This window comes from Pinus tabuliformis, chromosome 8 (genome assembly GCF_031772625.1).
Source record: "Pinus tabuliformis cultivar Carrire ecotype Pingquan chromosome 8, CPIR1, whole genome shotgun sequence".
Taxonomy (NCBI): domain Eukaryota; kingdom Viridiplantae; phylum Streptophyta; class Pinopsida; order Pinales; family Pinaceae; genus Pinus; species Pinus tabuliformis.
The window spans coordinates 1,925,312,791-1,925,333,321 of NC_142294.1; the positions used below are offsets into that span (position 1 = coordinate 1,925,312,791).

General features: G+C 38.6%; 1 protein-coding gene across 1 annotated transcript in view; it reads left to right on the top strand.

The window, feature by feature from the left end:
• Positions 1-2,691: 2,691 nt before the first annotated feature.
• Positions 2,692-20,531, top strand: part of LOC149244212 (anthocyanidin-3-O-glucoside rhamnosyltransferase-like) — a 29,028-nt gene continuing 11,188 nt past the window's right edge. The window contains exons 1-2 of the mRNA XM_089371473.1: positions 2,692-2,820; positions 2,951-2,992. Coding sequence (XP_089227599.1) covers positions 2,692-2,820; positions 2,951-2,992 — 171 coding nt within the window. The remainder of the gene's footprint in view (positions 2,821-2,950; positions 2,993-20,531) is intronic.

Below are 20,531 nucleotides of genomic sequence, written 5' to 3' on the forward strand. Positions count from 1 at the left end.
AGGCGGCTTGCAGCAATTACAATACAATACATCATGATAATTTGATTTTTCTCATGAATTAGCTGAGGGAGGCATTCCCATGCTCAGCTTATAAACTTTCATTACATGTACATAGATCAGATAGTCATCTACAGATATAGATTTGTAGTCGATAATTAGGATGACCATCTGTGTAAAGCCTTTGTACATTTGATTTGGTACTCCTGAATATATCGCAGCCCGGATGGATGAAACTAGATCCAGGGTCTTCAATCTCATTCAATCTTCACTCAATGTACAAGTCTAACCATGTGAATAGATGTTTTGAGGTCAAACATGGAGAGACATTGCCTGATTACTAGCCAATGATGTAAGCTGTTAACAGTCGTGAGAGGGATCACCGATAATAATGATGATCCTCAAGGTACTATAGTACATTTTTCATGGTGTGAATAAATGATTTGATGTCGAACACCATGCAAAATATTTCGGTCGAAGGCCATTGATGTCAACCTGTCACCGGAAGCGAGAAACTTGCCATTGATGTATGCAAGCTTCAAAGCACTGAAAGGGTGTTTCTAAGTCAACTTCTTGGATGATGAGCTGATATCGACAAGAAGAAAGTCATCATAGGAGGGCCTTGATGTATCCCACATCTACGACATGAAACGAAGTAAATGATTTTGGAGATGAGAATCAACTGACGACACAAGGTTCAGGAATGGCGGTCATGAAAATGAAGGTTCACAATATTGCAATGGATGAAGTTTTAACTCGATGACTTCTCTTGAACATATTGGTGACACTGAGATGAATTGGTAGTGTTGACCCAAAAAGTGATGGATGGTGTGATAGACCAACGGTGTGATAACCATCAAGCTAAATGACCCGACCCAACTTAGTCACAGAGATGAAGTGAAAGTGTCATGTTCAAGAGCGACTCGCTACCATAAGTTTTTCAAGACTTTTCCCATTTTCCCCAATCATTACTGAACAGTACCTCTTTATTTTTATCAAGCTTGATGAGGATAACATATGCTTGTTCTATAATTCACCCTTCAGGCAAACCCATCACTATTTGATGTTTTAACAAGTCTAGCGATGGTGAAACTCGGTCTTGTCTAGGTGGACAAGTTTGTCACTATTATGATATTTTAATGAGTTTAACGACAAATATCACTTGGTCCTTCTCATTTTTAGAGAGTTTGAAAAGGGACGAAAAGAAAAATCTATAAGTTTTTTTTCGTAAAATAATCCCCCAAGTTCGAAATAATACAAGAGAGATGTCGTTTCCAATACTTTAACGAGATGGAATGGACAAGCACTCGACAATCTTTTCTTATTTAGAGAGTTTGAAAAGAGTTTAAAGAGGACTCTATGGTTTCTTTTCATTTTATATAAAAGCTCGAAAAGAAAACAAAAAGTTTGCTATGTGGTCAAAGATGCTCAATTCACCATTTAGTATATCGGATTCTGCTTTCAGTCGTTCATCCTTCTCAAAACACCAAAGATGATTAAAAATACATGTTCGTGGATAAAGATGAATAAAAAACCAACATTTACTTGATTTACATGTAAAAGTAAATATAAAAAACAAGTTTTGTAATTCATTTTAACCATTTCATTTTTAACCCCAAACTTCACCAGCTAATTGTGAAGGATTCTGTGGATCATTTCTCGTGCCGTCAGGACCAAGTAGGAGCTATCTCAATGCTCTTTCATTCTATTCCATTCTTTTTAAATTTTGAGCAAAAATTCTTAGTTTTTCAGACCCCTAGGGTTTCATCTTGTGTTTTCTAGATCATCGCACCCTTTCCCTATCGAAAAGTGTGATGCATTTCATTCAGCTAGAAGGCAGAATGCAATGCATAGCACTGCCTCTAAGGGGCAGGTGCGATGGGTGCAAAAACTAAAATTAAACAATCTTGTTTTCCCAAATTTTTAATTGATTTTTTGCCCAAGTTGGATCCTAATTTATCTAATGATTATGTTTCAGATATTCATTGGATCAAAATGGTAGTTACATGGCAGGAACAAGAACTGTCACGAGGAACAAACATGATTGCTTTAAATGATCAGGGCACAGTTGATGCCTTAAGGAACTGTGGGTTGCTGAAGTTCTTTCGCTTATCCAGCATGCGAAAACAAATGGAACTGCTACAGTATCTTGTTTGTGCTTGGGACCCTACTGACCAGGTTTTTCACATTAGGGGTAAAGCGATCCCCTTTACCATCGAGGATGTTTACTTTCTGACAAGTTTATCGAGGTGGGGTGCCCCCATTTCACTATCAGGATTCAACAGAGGAGGTGAATCAGTGAGAGATTATATTCGCCAGTTCTGTCAGGAAGGATATGAACCCAGCAGAGATGGAAAGATTCATATATGAGATGTTAGTGATCGACCTTTGAGAACAATACTTTTTACCCTTGCTAGATTGGCTAGCAATGCGACTTTACATTTAACAAACAGATCTTATATGCAGTGTGCCTTAGAATGCCTGGAACCAAAGGTATTCAACTGGTGTGAGGCAATTTTTCCATCAACGAGAGAACAGCTGACCAAGGTGAAGGCTGGAAAGACAAAACAATTTGGTTATCAGTCTATCTTGATTTCCTTCACCTTGGAGAGAATCCAGCTTATGCAGCCACAACACATTTCTTTGGGAGTACCTGGACCTAGAGAACCACGAATGCAACGGTGGGTAGATATTATGGCTAGGCATGATGCCCAGTCATTGATCTCCTTTTCCTACGCTTTCCTCGAGTGGTTCGACCGTCAGGAGATGGCCTTCGCAGAATATCCAAATGTCGGGATGGATTTCAGTGGTGATCCAAATATGGTATTGCCAGTTGGGGCACAATGGAGCGCTATTGGTAAATTGATTTAACCACACTTTTCTTTTTAAGTTTTCACTTTTTTTGTGTTTTTTGATTGTTGCCAAGACTAAATAAACTCGTACATATATGTAGATGTTGGATCCGTTCAACTGGTGGTATGCCCACGGGAGGCAGGTGCGCCAATGGAGAGGGCTGTTGGGAGGGCAGTTCTCAAAGATTTGGACATAGAAAAGACTTTGCCTTAGTTGTAGGATCACGTATAGGGTATAACCCTCGATATTCCAGATGTCTGAATTGAGGAGTTACCCATGGGACTGTAGTGCCATACCATTGGCGTGCCGAGTCATTTATTGAGACTCCTACGTATGATACCATAGGTTGTGACCTATTATCATCAGCAACATTAGTCTAGGATATTTTCTGCATTCATTTTTGAGTTTTTGGTTTAGATGACCGATTTTGTCTTGGACACAAACTATTTGTAAAAACTTATATACAACTATCTATTTTACTTTCAAAGTTTTATAGTGGTTAAGTGATGAAATCCTATTCAGATGATGATGTGATTTGAAAAATGCTTTCTTTACATATGTTGCAAATGTCTATTTAACACATAGTTTGCTAGAGAGTCAGTTAATGTGTTTAAATTTCTAGAAATATGTTGATATTGAATAAATTCAAAATGTCTTTCCAAAATTCGAACTCTAAGGAACATGCGATGAATTGTTGGGTTTCAGACAGAATAGACACCAGTAAGTTGTAGTATGACAAGTTGTGAATCTAGCTTAACAATGATCCGGCATATGCTATGTGAAATGGCATCAGAGATGATTTCAATCAACACGCTATACTCAGTGATATTGTTTGTCGATCGACCAATACATATCCCTCTGAAACTCACTAACTCGCCGCTTGGAGCGAAAATGGCCCATGCTGCAGAAGATAAGTTCTGCGTACTACAACTAGCTCTGTTGGCATACCCAACAAATGGTTCTAAAAAGTTCGACATCTGCAACAAATGTGAATTGGATTACCTAACCAAATCAAAACTCTAAAAGAAAAACTAACACACAAAAATGCAATCAAAGCATATGTACAATGAGTTTTACTACACTTAATTAAGCATAGTAATGTTTAAGATACAACCCGTTTCGGGGCTACAACAATGGAATCCCATCATAATCGACTAACTCGTAGGTCCCTTTTGTCAACACACGTTTAAAAATATAAGGGCCCATCCATAATGGTTCAAAATTCCCTGCTCCTAGTTTGTCAGAATCCTAATCGTAAAGCAAGACCAGGTCACCTTCTAAGAAGACACGAGGCTTAACATTCTTGTCATATTATGCCTTGATGTGTTTCTTATGTGCTTCGTTAGCCAATGCGGCATCACGACGGGTTTCATCCAGATGGATTAATTCCAATAAACATGCTTCTTCTTCAGAAGTATCGCATAACAGGTCAATCACGAGCTTGAGGGATGAGATTTCACATTGGATGGGTAAGACCGCTTCCAAACAATACACTAGTTGAAAAGGTGTAAATCTGGTCACATTTCTCACTGAGGTCCGATATGCCCACAAAGTTGAGTACCTGATTAAATGCCAATTCCGTTTATGGACTTCAATCATTCTTTGCAGCATGCGATTAAGGAATTTGTTGATTGCCTCAACTTTTCTGTTAGCTTGCAGATAGTATGGAGTAGAACTATCATGAGACAGTCCTAATTTAGTGATTAATTTGATCATCATGTGATTGAAAAAAGGTGACCCATGATCTATAACTATAGCTTGTGGCACAACAAACCTGGAAGCCACATGGTTAAGAAAAAAGGAGCAATCGTTTTGCCACTGTTGTTCAATGTAGGCATTGCCTCAACCCATTTGGTAAAATAGTCAACAACAACTATAATATACCCATGACCCCCAGCTGAGGTGGGGTCACATGTCATAAAATCAATTCCCCATTTTGTGAATGGGCCAACAGCAACGACTGGATGCAGTGGTGCAGGTGGTAATCTGGTTTTACGATAAAAAATATGACAAGCATGGCATCTTCTGACAGCAAGGATGCAATCTTTGCATATATATGGGCAGAAGCAACCAGCTCGTAGAATCTTTTATGCAGTTGCATAACTAGATAAATGCCCCCCACAAGCACCTGAATGACATTCATTCAAAGCTTTCTCGACCTCCTCATGAGTAAGGCACCTATGTAAGATCGTATCGACACCACAATGATAAAGTGTATCACCAATGATTAGATAACCTTTGGCTTGGTATCAAGTACGTCGTTGTTCAGAGCGAGAGGTATTAGGCCGAAAAGCTTGGGTCTAGAGATAGACCAGTATATCTCCATACCATGGATCACTTAACGAAAATAGAAACAGAGACTCATCCAAGATTGATGCTTTTGATGTTAAATCATTGGAGGATTAGGGAAGATCGCAGATTAGCTCAGCAAAAATGAGAGATTTCTTTGATTTGGATTTGATGAACTCCAAATCAAACTCCCGCAAGATAACTATCCATTTAGAATATTTTCCCCCCAGTAATTGACGTGACAAGATGTATGTCATAGGGTTGCACTCTGATACAATGGTAGTTTTGCGAAGGAGGATGTAATTATGAAATCTCTGTATAGCTTGAACAACTGCCAAGGCTAAATTTTCAACATATGAATATTTACTTTTTGTATCATTAAGATTGTGACTCAAGTCATATATAGGATGTTTGATTCCACTCTCCTCTTGCACTAAAACCATACTAATGGTTGTATCTGCAGCGGCAAGATACAGGTAAAAGTCTTTTTGATAGTTTGGGACATACATTAATGATGCTTTGATTAGGGAATCTTTGAGAGCATCAAAAGAAGCTTGTGCAACTTGGTCACTGTTAGAGTCGGTCTAGTTAACCCTCTGTTAGAGATCAAAGCTCTTTTTTGCATTTCATGTTTAGGTGTCCCATCAGTTTCGATTAGTTGCATTTCGTTAGGCATGCCGTAACTTTGACGGAATGGTTTGTGTTACTCATTCCCCTCGTGCTTGGCACTGCTGGTTCAGGTCTATTCATAAAAACAAGTCTTCAAAGGTCATGTACAGTCCTGCTTCAATTTTCTGGGTCATAACAATGGTTCTTGGTCATTAGGTCTTGGGTTGAATCAGTCTTTTTTTGCAAAGTCTAAGAAGACTAGCAGGCCAGAGGGATGTCCTCGATAGGTGGTTACTTCAATAATTTTCATCATTATACAGATAAATTAGGACTTCTCTTCAAAACTCTGTTTTGAAGATAAGTCGTCATCTCATTTTTGTAAAAATCTTCAAAAATTTCAGTTCTTGAATCGTCCAAGTGCAGCCTTGGTCTCCTTTGCCAGATCATATCACAGCTATCCCTGCAAATAATTGCAAAGAAAATCATTATTTCAACCAAATTTAAGGAGGAAACCAAAAAGGTCAGAAGTCTATTAATCCTGAAAAAGTGTTAACGACAAAACATTACAAAATGGGTCATGGACCAAGCAAAAATCAAAATGGAGTCTTTATAAAGATATTTCATGACATTTTCAACTCATTTTGCATGCCAAGAGTGCAGAACATCATTCCAAAGCGAAATTGTGAGTTTGTGAGGAAGTTGGAGCAATTTCAGGGGTGCGCGACACATTGGACTAGGCGCGCGGCGCATCAGGTGCACGCGGCGCATCAGGGGCGCGCGGCGCATCAGGCAAAAAATCACAGTGTAAAAATACATGTGCGCAACGCATTAGAGGCGCGCGGCGCATTGGGTGAGGCGCGCGACGCACTGGGGTTTAAGCCCAAAATTTGCTTGGAAACGCATGAACTCGCCTCCTCTCCGCACAAAATTGCAGATGGCTAAGTGGACGATCAACTACTTGGAGCAACGCAACAAACAACTAGAAGATGAACATACACTTTATGAGCTACAGTAAATCCGGGAAGACCGAGAATTGGCCCGAAAGAGACCCGGTGATTTGACACCGATTGATCGAGAGTCTATGCTCATCTGGGTGAACACTCATTTGGAGAAATTGTTGGCGAAGGCAAACAGAGACAAGGACATGCTTCGTCATATGAAAACTCACTATTGGGCTCGCATGCATGTTTGCAAAGCAAAAATGAAGATCCTTAAGAGGCGATTAAGCAAGGCACTAAAACGGCGGAAAAAGCCCAATCCACTCCAAATGTTGGCCGAGGCTTCATTGGTGGGGCACAATACATGATAGAGGATCTTTACTCCGAATTTGAGCAAATTCGGAGAAATTTTTGTCATTTTTGAAAATTTTGTCCTAAAAACAGGTTTTTTGGCTCAACGCGTAGCGCGCCGCGCGCGACCCATAAGATTGGGAGGTCCAAATCACAAATGGCTTGTAGTGTTGGATTTGTCATGATGAAATATACATGCTAAGCTATGGCCAAAGCATTTCATCAAGTTCTAGGCGACCAAAAGGCTCAAAAACACCATGAAAATCACCTTTCTGCCACCTTTTGCACCAACAGGAAGTACTTCCAGGAGAATGCACTTTTGAAGGGGCAAATGGATGCCAAATTGAAAAATTTCACTTGGGTTGGAAAGTAGACATCTAGGGCTTTCCAACAAGCCAGCCTGCGCTCAATTTGGATACCAGGAAGTGCCCCCAAAATAGGTGGAAATGTGCACGGCGCATAGGGCTCAGGCGCGCGGCGCACAGGGTTTTTTGGCACAATTTTCATCTTCAGCTCAGGAAACGAAGCCAGTTTGACCAGTTTTGACTTGTGATGTGATTTTTTCACTCCTCTTGATGTAATTAATGAAACATGATGTAATTTTGGCACTTTATTACTTTTTCTAGAAGTTTCATTCACTAAAAAGTGAAAATTAAATGAATGAATCAGTTTCCTACCTTATAGAGGCAAGTTGTTTTGACTGCCTAGATTGTAGTGCTTTGTTTAGAATTGGTTGAAACAGCTCCTAGGATGATGATCTCGACCCCTAGAGGCAATGGAAGAGGTTGGCTTGCTTATATTATGTAATTTCTAAGTTATCTTCATGGTTGGACTCTTGGGGAAAAGGTTTTGAGACTCCATTGTACATTTTACTTCAGCATTTTGGCAAAGGAAAGGCCAGGGTTTTGCAGCACTGTTTGGAATTCATGTGGCTTTATGTCTTGACGGTGTGCTTCTTTTAGTACTTGTATGTTGTTATGTGTATCATTTTCCTTCCCTCATCTTCTGTAATTGAAAAAATGAAGTGTTAAGGTAGAATTCATAATCTGTAATGCTCTTCCTTTAAGTTTGTTTGATCTCCTATGTTTTCATCTGTTTAAGGAGAATTCTTGAGGTTTCCTTGCTCTCCTTAGCTCCTCACCTGTCTGATCTACTCACCTCATTAGCTTTTAAGGCATCAAACAATTTCCTACCTTTCTCCAATCAGACCTCTGCAGAAACTGTGTCTCATCCCCGCACCCAAAATTGCCTTTCCCTTTGATTCAACAAAAACCCCAAAAAATCACCTTTAAACCTCTGCACTTAATACCTAGCCTAAGATTAGTTACAATTTCAGTCATCTCGAGCCTCATTGATTATATTTTTCCGAGATTGACCCGGAGAGAGCCCTCTCCTGTCCTCGCAGGGCTAGCTACGAGGCTAAGCGTGGTTTGATGTTGCCTTGAGTTTTGCCTTCCTCAGCCTGGGGCAAATTCGAGCGTTAACAGTCCCAATGGAAGGGTACCCATTTCTTCAAAAGAAGTGTATAACCTTCAGCTAATTCAGCATAGTTTGGAATGAACCTCCTCAGAAAGTTTGCCTTCCCTTGAAGTCTTTGTATCTGTAACAAATTTGAAGGTGGAGGCATGTCAAGAATTGCCTGAACCTTTATGGGATCGAGTCGAATTTCATCTTTCGAAACTACGAATCTGACCAATCAACCAGAACCAACACAAAACACACATTTGTGTGGATTGAGTCTTATTTTGTAGTGTCGACAATGTAAAAATATTTCTCTCAAATGTTGCGGGTGATGAGTCCATTTTCGCGAATGAGCAGGCAAATCATCAAGATAGGGTTGGACAATATGTTTGATGTCATGGAACGCATAATTCATCACCCTCTGAAATGTATCCCTTACATTTTTGAAACCAAAGAGTAGCTTTTGATATGCAAATGTGCCCCACAGACATATAAACGTAGTTTTTGATTGGTCCTGTGAGCAGATATTGATTTGATTGTAACCAGAAAATCCATCCATGAATGAAAAGATTTCACATCCAGCACATTCGTCAATAATATGGTCGATAAAAGGTGTAGGATAGTTTTCCTTTGGACATGCTTGGTTTACATCCCTATAATTGATGCACACTCTAATTGTCCCTTGTTTTTCATCACTGGAACAATATTAGATACCCAATCAACAAGAGGTATAGGGAAAATGAAGCCAACACGCAAACGTTTTTCAACCTCTACTTTAATGGCAACGGCTTTCTTAGGATGAACAGGTCGAAGCCACTGTCATACTGGTTTGACATCAGGGTACATTTTAATCTCGTGTTCAACAATGCTTGAGTCAATGCCTGGAATTTCCTCATAAGACCGTGCAAAGACATCTATAGAAAAGAGCACAGCAATTATCTAGTTCCAATGGAGAACAAGATTTGCCGACATGAATATTTTCTACAATGTTAGGCTTGGTTGAAATGTTTATAGAAATTTTTTCTTCTATGTTAGATAGATTACGCTTAGACTCTACAGTATTTACAGAATTCGTCAAGAAGTCAACGATTGATGGGTGATTGAGTTCATTTGAATAATCTTCATTGTCATCTCGAAGGTGGGAATAATGATGATAATCTTCCCATGGCATCTCTTCTATCATCACTGATTGGATGATTCCTTCATCTGTAGAATGTATACACAAAAAAGGATCCGAAGAGGTGCCATATTCTAAAGACCTGTCTACCCATACAATTGTTGTGCAGATTAGGGTTTGCCGCACAAGCCCAATAGATTGATTGCTATAACGATTCAATGGGGCTTGGCGGCATTGCCTCGCCATACTCATCACTTTCAAAGTAATTGGAATTCTTCTTAAACTCAGATGATGTAGAAGAAATCATGTTGCAAGTCTCCACTCTCGCCACTTTCGTGAAACTCGATGGTGACGAGAGAATAAAAGTTTCCATCAGGGAAGGATCTTTTAGGAGACCTACTCCAACATTTTGAAGCGATTTTTAGTTTCTATGTATGAATGGAATGCTTCCCGTGGCCTGTGAACTATTGGAAAAGAAGGATAGTTGATCAATGACTGTGATTCCACTATTGAAGTGAAATGCAATCGTTCAAAAGTATGTGGAAACAACGACAACCATAGCATATACCCAAGGCCTTCCTAGTAAAATGTTGTAATCAAGGAGTTTGTCAACGACCTCGACCTCAACATTTACTGTTTTTCCCCCTAGTTCAACTTTCAAGTTACTCAAAATTCCATACAGTGTGTATGTTCTTCCATCAAAAGCTTTTAATGTAGTTGGTGATCGTGACAAGGGTGGCAAACTAAGAGTTTTCCAGCAGCTCATAGACATAATGCAAGTAGATGACCCCTCATCAATAATAGTTTGGCGAACATTTTTATTGAGAGCTTTACTTGTATTAAGAAAGCTAATTGTGCTGGTAACTATGGTGCATATCCCGTATGGTTAAAAACCACAAGATTAGAATCTGTAGGATCTATTCCACCTATTGCTGACAATAAAGCTTATTTCTGGGAGGAACAGTTTTGCAATACCTAAAGTGTTGACATAGCAGAAGGTGATTGAGCCAGATCTTCCACTATATTATAGTTTTGAGCTGCTCAAGCACGAGGATTAAATTTTGATTTGTGTACAACTCCCTTTGGTGGCTTTATTGTTAATTTAGGTATAATTGGTGGAACAACTTCTGGTGAAGTCGAGGTCGAAGTACTAGGTTGATTAGTAGCCTGGTTATTTGACGATGACGGATTTCCATAATATTTATTCCTTGTTGACACCAAAACATTGTTTTGTGTATTTGCGATAGATAACATGAGTACTTGGGATGTGGAAGCATTATTAGTTGCAACCAAAGGTGTTTCTAGGGTTGGAAACGGATCTGTCAACACTGCTGAGGTATTCGAATTCTTTAAAAGTTTAGAGACCTCAGATCGATGTGGAAAATCTCTTGTATAATGCTCGTCATTACATATCAGACATGGATAACAAGGTTTCCTAGCCGCAGTAGGGGATTTAGATGGTTTCTCAAGAGTGGAATTTTCCTGTTTCTTTTTATTATTCTTCCCCTTTTTCTTACCTCCTGGTTGATTTGGATTTTTTCCTTTTTCAGATGGCACGGCATTAATCTCCGAGGCAAGAGTGTTTTCTGATGGATTTGCATTTTGATTGGAAATAGAAAGAGTTTGACTAGATGGTCCTCATGCTGTCTGTGTGCTTGAGGAACCGATCATGCCATCGCAGGCATGAGAGTCGCTACTCAATTTGGGAGGTGGTGGAACAGTGAAGGCTGGTCTAGGTGCATCAGGAATTTTATCATAGAGCATGCCTGATTATGTGTAAATCAAATCCAAATATTGGGCATGAGCGATAAATTTCTCTTCTGTGACAACTCCTCCTTTTGCCACATCCTCGGTGATTGATGGGAACAAGGACTTTATGAACCACTCAGCTAAAAGTTGATCGGGAACGTATGTCTTAACCATTCGACGACGATGATGCCACTCATGAATATGATCTGATATATGGGTGGAGGTAGTCTATTTAAAGTTGGTCAAGATTTTTGTTCCAGTCTTGTACCTGATAGGTAACTAGAAGTGGGTCAAAAGGGTAGTGGCTAGAATGGTGAATCCAATATACCATTTAGCAGCTGGACCAGTAAGCCTTCTTTGGAAAAGACGAAGTCTCATCGAATCATCATTCAAAGTATTGGATGAACACCATAAATGAAAGGTCATAACATGATTCGATGGGTCTTCTCCTAGATTTCCATTAATCTTCAGAATATCATATGGTAACTTATGAGGAATCACCGGCCACCAAGGCGCATATGCAATTGGATCATTTGGGAGCCGGTTTAAATATGGTAATTCTAAAGTTGCTACGAATGGAAACTTTCGATTCAAGTCAGGTGGAGCATACCTAGGATAGGATGGAATCGCTTGTGCAATAGGTCTTTGCATACCAGCATAGGGCATCTGCATTTGGTAACCTTGGTAAGGTTGTTGGACAAAACTAGTATAAAGTGGTTGTTGATAACCAGATTGGAATTGTGGTTGTCCATAACCTGCAAAGTCTTGTTGCCCAGGTCCTTGGTAGGCTTGATATTGACCAAAACCAGTTTGAGCTTGTGAACCAAGTCCAAACTGGGGTTGGGACTGTTGGAATTGAGGTTTTTGAAATTGCAACAACCACGGTTGTTGAACCAACTGTTGCTGCCCAGTAATGAAAGATTGACCAAGCTGTGGATGAACTATACTAGTGTACGCCTAGGTCATTCTAAATAAAGGTATACTAACTTGAGGTTGTTGTTGATCTCCAGAAACAAGTGGTTGTTGTATAATAACTTGAGAAACTTGAACCTCTTGCCTTCAAACTTGTGGTTGCAAGGACTAAGGATTAGCTTGTATCGGTTGAGATACAACAGATTGAGCTTGTGACTATGTCATAGTAGTAACAATAGGTGTAGTAGGAATATTTGACACATTTTGCATTGGTTGTGTTGGATACACAAGCCTTGGTTGATCTGGAAATACTAGTTTCCATTGACAAACTCTCACTCCAGTTTGACTTGAATACTGTGGGAAATTACCATATGGTTGTCCCCCAGAAAAGGGAGGAAACGATGAATAAGCATATTGCTCTCCATATGGTGGCAATCCAGTGTTTAATGGATACACTGGTCTTTGATGACTAGATTGCCCAAATTGATACTGATGTGCAGGATCAAATTGTTGAGTTCCCATGTGAGAAAAACCAGGTAGAATTCCGGACGAGTTTATGGGTGTTGACCATGGTGTAGAAGCAACCCCTGAGTGGGTTCTAGACAATGATTGGTAACCAACTGGGACGGACAATTCATCGTATAGGTGCGACTCATGTGTGGTAGAAAACATTGATGGAGTTACAATAGAAGATTCTGATGTAGCTGCATCAAATGATACAGTTTTGGATGTTGACAGTTTTTCAACCATAGTTAACTAGCCCAAAAGCTATTTTAAAGGTTCGACGGGAACTTGCAAAGAAGCAGGAGCAGATGAAGCAAAGTAATTAGGAGTATCAGGATAAAGATTAATTCCAGTTCCAAAAAGAAATGGGGTGCCAGGTGTGGAATCCTCTACTATCTCTTCTATGGCAATCAAATCAGGTGGAAGAGGTTGACCATCAGGTCCGTAAAAGATTTCTGGTGTTGAAGAAAGTGTAGTTTCTACAGTGATTGATGTCGGAGGGGTAGCAACTTCTGAATGCTGAATTTCGAAGTCTAGATGTTCAGGTAAATGAACAATAGTTTCAAAGGGAGGTTCCAGAACAACTTCTGGTTCAGATGTAACTTCGGTTTGAAATGGGATAGATTTCGAACCAACTCCCAATGGAGTTATTTCAAGTTTAGAAGCACTTCCTAGTTGAACAATTTCAAATTGAGGATCAACTTGTTGTTGGAAAACCTCGGTTATTGTTACACTAGGATCAGTACTAATGTCCTCAGATAACTGTGAAAATTCCTCTTTAAGAATGGATGTACCGGAAATAATTAGAGTAACTAGAGTCTCTGAAGCTGTTGAAACAAATGTCTCAAATAACCCAGATGAATAACCAGGAGTTATCGATGTACTAGACTTAGTTAAACGAGACCGCTTTGCCCGAATTGGTGTGGCTTTGGGAGGCAAAGGCGGTTGACTTGTTGTTCTTCGCGAACGACGGGGTTTGGGTTGACTTTCTTCCACGACTGCGGATTAATTTATCAACTTAAAAATCAAATAAGGATGTTATTCATGGTTAATTAATTTTAACGACACTTGGACACAACTTCACTTTTTCAGTTTTAAAGAGTCGAGAAAAAGTAAAAGATGAATCTAGTCGCCTTTGATTTTTAATGAGCCTGAAAGGACAAGTGCTCAGATGATCCTTTTAATTTTAAAGAGTTGAAAAGGAATTAAAGTGACTACTCTGGAGACTCTAGGCAAGAGGTTTTACTAGACAAATTGCAAAATTGCAATATACACCTTGGTGATAAATGAAGGAGAAATTACCAAGGAATTTACGTATGGTAGTCAATCTTCCCAAATGTTGTGTTAAGTGCATTGCGATCAGTAAGGCGGAAGACTCGACTTCCTAGGGATAAAGGATTTCAACCTATTGGGGTCTCCCACTATATACATGACGATACAAGTAGCACAAGTCCATACTAGCACTTATCGGATCAAAGAGGAGGAATCACCCAACCTTCAGTGAAAATGACAGCCACTACGTTTAAAGACATCGAAACACGTCTCTAGCCTAGACCTCTAGATGTTGTGCATTAAGTTCCAAAGCATTGTTAGATTAATTGAAGTTCATTTTTAGTTGATCTTGCCTAGAAATTTGCCTTTGAAGGTTCACTGCGAAATGTGTTCTGAAATTCCTAAGAATGCAACTAGAATGATAAGCACTCTTTTCGTTTAATTTCAACAATGAAAATCCAAACTATAAGGGATAGAGCATGGAATCACTTTTGAGCAAACAACAAAGAGCAAAAACTAATGCAATTCCCTAAACCATTCCTTTTAGCACACGAACTAAAACTCTAAAATGCAAATGCATGTATTTGTTTTTGGTTTCTCTTAATGTGAATGATACAATAAGAAAAGCGAATGCACAAAGGATTCAGAATGTTTCATAAAAAATGGCGATTTACAACGATTTTATTCTAAGAGAGAAAGGAAGATTGAACGACACTTTCAAGTTTGAAGAAATGAAACTTTTGAACACTTTGAATGAAATCAAATCAAATGTACAAAATATATTAATCGATCGGCTATGAAGGAAGACTTTAAGACACTTCACTTTTTGAAGAAAATGAGGACTTTATGCCACTTTTCTATCGAAACGACAATCGATCAACACTTCTTTTTGACATGGATTGCAAATGACACAACAAAACATAAAAAAATTCACCAATCCTAGTCTAAATAGGGTCCAATTAATAAGATGAAGGCTGGTTGCAGAGATGAGACATCATTCATGTTCAGCAAGCAATTCAATCAAAGATGAAACTTGTCAAAAACTTCAGTTCCTAGATGGGAAAACTGATCTTCAATAAATCAGCGCAGGCTGTGGTGATAGACAGTGCGATGCATAGCACTTTGTCCATGTAGGAACTGCAATGCATACCAATCCTAGTCTAAACAGGGCTGAATTAATCAGATGAAGGTTGGTTGCAGAGATGAGACATCATTCATGTTCAACAAGAAATTCAATCAAAGATGAAACTTGTCAAAAACTTCAGTTCCTAGATGGGAAACCGATCTTCAATAAATCAGTGCAGGCTGTTTATAGATAGTGCAATGCATAACATTGTGTCCATGCAGGAACTGCAATACATAGCAGGTCTAAGTTAAGGACAGTGCGATGATTACAGTGAGCAATTTTGAAGGTGTTTTTGGCTCAAATTCGATTCAATTTTCAGTGGATTAAGCTTGACTTCAATAAACAAAAGCAAGTACAGTGTATTGGAATATCCTGAGAGGCTACTAAACTACGAAAACAGGAAAACGATTTCCCCAGTGGAGTCGCCAATTTGTTTCGGGAATAATTAGTGCTTCTAAAAAACGCTAATCCTCTAGGTTTGGTAGCTAACTTATAAACAACAATTAAAATGACTCGTGACTACTTTTCCTATGAATGACAAAGAGAAAGATTATAAGGAACCAACCTGCAACTTTTGCTTGATTCCTTACTTGATCCCCCTCTCCCTTGACTGATCCCGTTGCTCCTTTCCCTACTTAACTCGCTTGGAAAGTTCCTGTGCAATTACAAAAACAAAGACCCGTAAAAGCATAATGATCCATAATTCATAACTAACATAGAATCAAAAGTATGATAAACATATGAATGCATTGACAAATTACACAAACATAAGGGAAAAAACTTGAAATGCTTTATTGATAGAAAGAAGGATTACAACCCATGAGTTCGATCCAGTGTAATCCTTCCAGCTTCAAACCTTCTTCACCTCATGAACAACAAGAAATTCCAACATTACCACAATACTTAGCCTCAATACTAAAACCATCAAATCTCTTGGATGAGTGATCCATTTATAGATGAGTGAAGGAGGTTGGGTCATCAATGATGATGATGAATGTCTTTCTATTTTTAGGAATTGGTTCCATGAAAGAGGTAGATAGGAGGTTGATGTTTCCTAATTCCTTTTGTCATCCTTGGGTGAACTCAGAGGGGCAGGTGGCACTTGAGAAGCTTTTAGGGGTTTCCCATGGATAGGGAATCTTCAAAACCTCCCAGAACTTTGCCCAATTTGGCTAAAGAGGGACTAAGTGTGATGCATAACACTTAGTCAGTGTGGCACCTGCAATGCATTGCAGCCTAATGAAGGGCTTCTTGCAATGATCTCTTTAGAGACACTTTTTGGATGCTTTCTGTAATGGAACTTCTTTGGGAGTAAGGCATCTTGATGACTAAGTTATTTAGGGTATGTAACAACTATATTAGGGGTTGATGAACCCTAATAACATTGACATGTAGGTTTGGGTTGATGTGCCCAAATAAATCTGTAACAGGCCCGAACTACAAATTACCCCTGCGGCTACATTGTATCCTCTCTATATTTCTATTTCATACAACACAGACTCTCTTATATAGGAAATTACAAAGGTGTGGATCAGCTAGTATCCACGAATTCCTCCCACAATCACTCAATCAAATCCCCTAAATCTCTCTATATGCACACATGTCATATAATTACATTAAATCAAGTCTTCTAGAGACTTATCAATTGGTATAGGTCTGGGTGTGACGAAGGACCCTTCCAAGACCTTTTACTTTCATGATGTGTTAAATTACAATTTTAAAAGAACATAAATGAATACATTTGCATGTTGTAAAGAATAGGAACATGGAAATCATCAACACATGAAAACATAGGACGTTGATAACGGAGTTCCTCCAGGAAGGACTACGTCTCCAGGCCCCAGTGTCAAGATGGTGTAGGCCGCTGCATTAAGTGCTATCAATAGTGATGATGTACATAAGAGGTGATGTCACTATTATAAAAGGAAAAATTCCATCATGCATGAGTGGCTCCAAAAGATGTTCCACTACAGGAACTCTCAGTCAAAAGACTCCTCTCAGTATGACACAAAACTCATGCATGATGAGCATCCCACCAAAATGGCATAAAAGGGATCTCAAAGCAAACATGCATGACGAAAAAATGAGTATCCCATCAACATACAAGAAAGGGATCTCAAAACACAACATGAAGAATCATGACAACAAGTACATCACATAGACAATTCTGCGTCACATCAAGCAGGAATCATGAAAATGAGTAAGAAACAAGATCCCACATCAAACATCAAGCAAGGACCTATGCAACACAATGCATAAAGAAGAAGTATATGAACTCAGCATATACCTCACAACCAAGGGTCATCTGAAGAAGCAGATGTCAAATTGCTGAAGCTGCTCGGACCATCGATCTCACGACATCAATCACATGGAAATGGCTGCTCACACATGAATGCTGACACCCGCATTCCACTTAGAAAAGTGGTTGAAGAATAGAATGAAAAAATGAAAAATTTGAACACACCATCAGATTTGTGATGTCAAATAGAGAAAAATCGACTGTCCAATTTTTGAATTCTGAGAAGTTGAGAATCTGGGGCTCAAGGAATCTTTTAGATTCCCCCTAGATTCCTCAAAGTTTCTGCTCCATGGGTGGACTGTAAATCTGCAACTCCAAAAGAAAATCTGACCTTGCCATTGCAATCCCTGCGAAAAGCCATGAAAAACGATGATAAACTTGACTATATTCCCACATGGAGAAAAATTATCTCCTCGTGAAAATTTCAAGGATCATGGTTCCGCTCCCTATTTTTGTATCAATCGTGGTTCCACCCTCATACTGAAAATTTCCAAAAAACGCAAAACTTCGATGGAGACACAGACGACGCCATTGCATTCGTGGCGTCGAGAAGTGCTGAAACCATATAAAATTTGTCAAATTCTAACAAAGTGAAATTTCACCCCTCCTGCAAAATGCTGCCTCGAACTGCGTGCCAATATTCTACCTCCTCTGTCTCGAAATTCATGCCCGCTCCTGGTTCCTCCACCTGTCCGTGCACCAAGAAAATTGGGTTCTTTTAAAGACTGGAGGGTGGATTAAACAAGAAATTGGTTTTGGCATTGTGGTAAATTGAGGCATTAGTTCAAGAGGGGTTGGAGGATCAAATCCCACTGCTCCCTATTTTAACAAATTATTGTTTGTTGAATTGATGCTTTTGTGATCCATATCAACTTTATGAGAAGTATTTCAGCGTAAATCACAAGAAAAACCATTTGTCAACGCGTTTTGAACCTACTAGTGTGGTTCATCATCAAGACAAGTTGAAGAGTCAGATCGTGGCTACGTATTAAATAGGGAGAGCAGATCTTCCAATGGCTAGGTTTGACTAAAGAAACAACTATATTAGGCCAGACTAGACAAACGACTATAATAGACCCAGAAATGGCTAGATTTGACTATTCCAATTGTTTAATTACATTAAAATGTTAAAAATAATATTATTATAATATTTATCTTGTGTTATTTTAAGTAAAAAGTTAATCAAACAATTTAGGGAATATTTACCAAATAATAACTGTTAGTAATAGAAGGGAATTAATATACAATAATATTATATTATTATTATAATAACGTTACAGTATTAATCTTTAATGAGAAATATTTTGGCAGAAATCACATTGTAATATTTTTGTCGATGTGTTTCAAACCAACGAGTGTGGTTCATCATCAAGACAAGTTGAAGAACCAGATCATGGCTACAGGTTAAATAGGGAGAGAAGATCTTCCAATGACTATATTTGACTAGGAAACAACTATATTGAACCAGGTAATTTGATTGAAAAACGACTAAATTTGACTGGTCAGCTCGACTAGACCGAGGGAGAGGAAAAGTTATTAATGTTATTGTTATATTCATTAATAACTTTTCCTCTCTCTTGGTCCAGTCGAGTTGACCAGTAAAATTTAGTCGTTTCTCAGTCAAATTTCACGGTCCAATATCGTTGTTTCCTAGTCAAATATAGTCGTTGGAAGATCTGCTCTTCCTATTTAACCTGTAACCATGATTTGGTTCTTCAACTTGTCCTGACGATGAACCACACTCGTTGGTTCGAAAGGCGTAGACAAAAATATTACAATGTGATTTCCGCTGAAATATTTCTCATTAAACTTAATATGGATCACAGAAGCTTAAATTCAACAGTATTAATCTTCTTATTAATGGCTTGTGTAAAAAAAAATAAAAAATAGTGAAGTTTATCAAATAGGGATAAGAGTTAATAGATCTAGGGAAATAAATATAATAATATTAATTCCTTGTTATATTATTTGTACTAGGTTATTCAGATTAGACATGAAAAGGGGAAATATTTTATAATAATATCAATCGAGTATAATTAGTAATAGTATGGAATTAATATTAAAAATAATATTAGTTATTATTGTACTTTGTTATGATAAAAGTGTTAAACTTATTATTGATGGTTAGGGTAACTAATTAATATCAATTTATTAGTAAAGTTATCTAATGGGAGCATATATTAATAGATCTAGGGATGTTAGTACAAGTAAGGATTGATTATATTAATATAATAATGTTATAATATTAGTAATATTATTAAAGGTTTGTGTAATTTAATTAATATAAATATATTAGAAAAGCTGACATCTTGTTATTTAAGATAGTCATGAACAAGACTATTACTAAAATAAAATAAACCAAGGGAGATTTCCCAAGAGGATAAAAGAATTACGGCTAAATAAAGAAGGATAAGGGATAACAAGGGGAAACCTAGAAAGCTAGAAAAAGTCAATAAAAGAGGGAGGGGAAGAGGGGGAAGACACGACTAGGAAGAGAGGGCAGGGATCCAACAACTACTGATCTTCCAGTCGTCATCTCTATTGAGATTGCTTGGCCTTCTTTCAATCTCAATTGCTTCCCTAAATTTTCGGTGATGGAACTGTGCAACCTTAGCAATAACCTTGGCCTCCTCAATACAAACATGATGCTTGGTCTTCTCTGCATGCTCTGCTAGTGCGGAAGACTTGGTTCTCCCATGCTTTAGGTCAGCTGCGTGCTCATTAATCCTTTGATTAATAGAGCGTCTTGTCTCCCCAATATAGGGGGTCCCACAGGAACAAGGAATAATGTAGACACCCTTCATGTCCTTAGGGTCGATAGGATCCTTCACCGATCAAAGGGATTTGTTTAAACTACACTGAGTTTGAATGGGGGGTCAGGTTCGCATTGGGCAGCCCGCCCCATACCTCCGTATCCATTGGTGCATTAATGTATTGTAGCCATTGCAGTATAGTTATGTGTTGGCGTTACATCGTGTTAATGGGGCCAACCATTTGGGCTGGGTGGGTTTGACCCCCGCTGGCTCCCGTACTATTATTTCAACATTTCTTTTA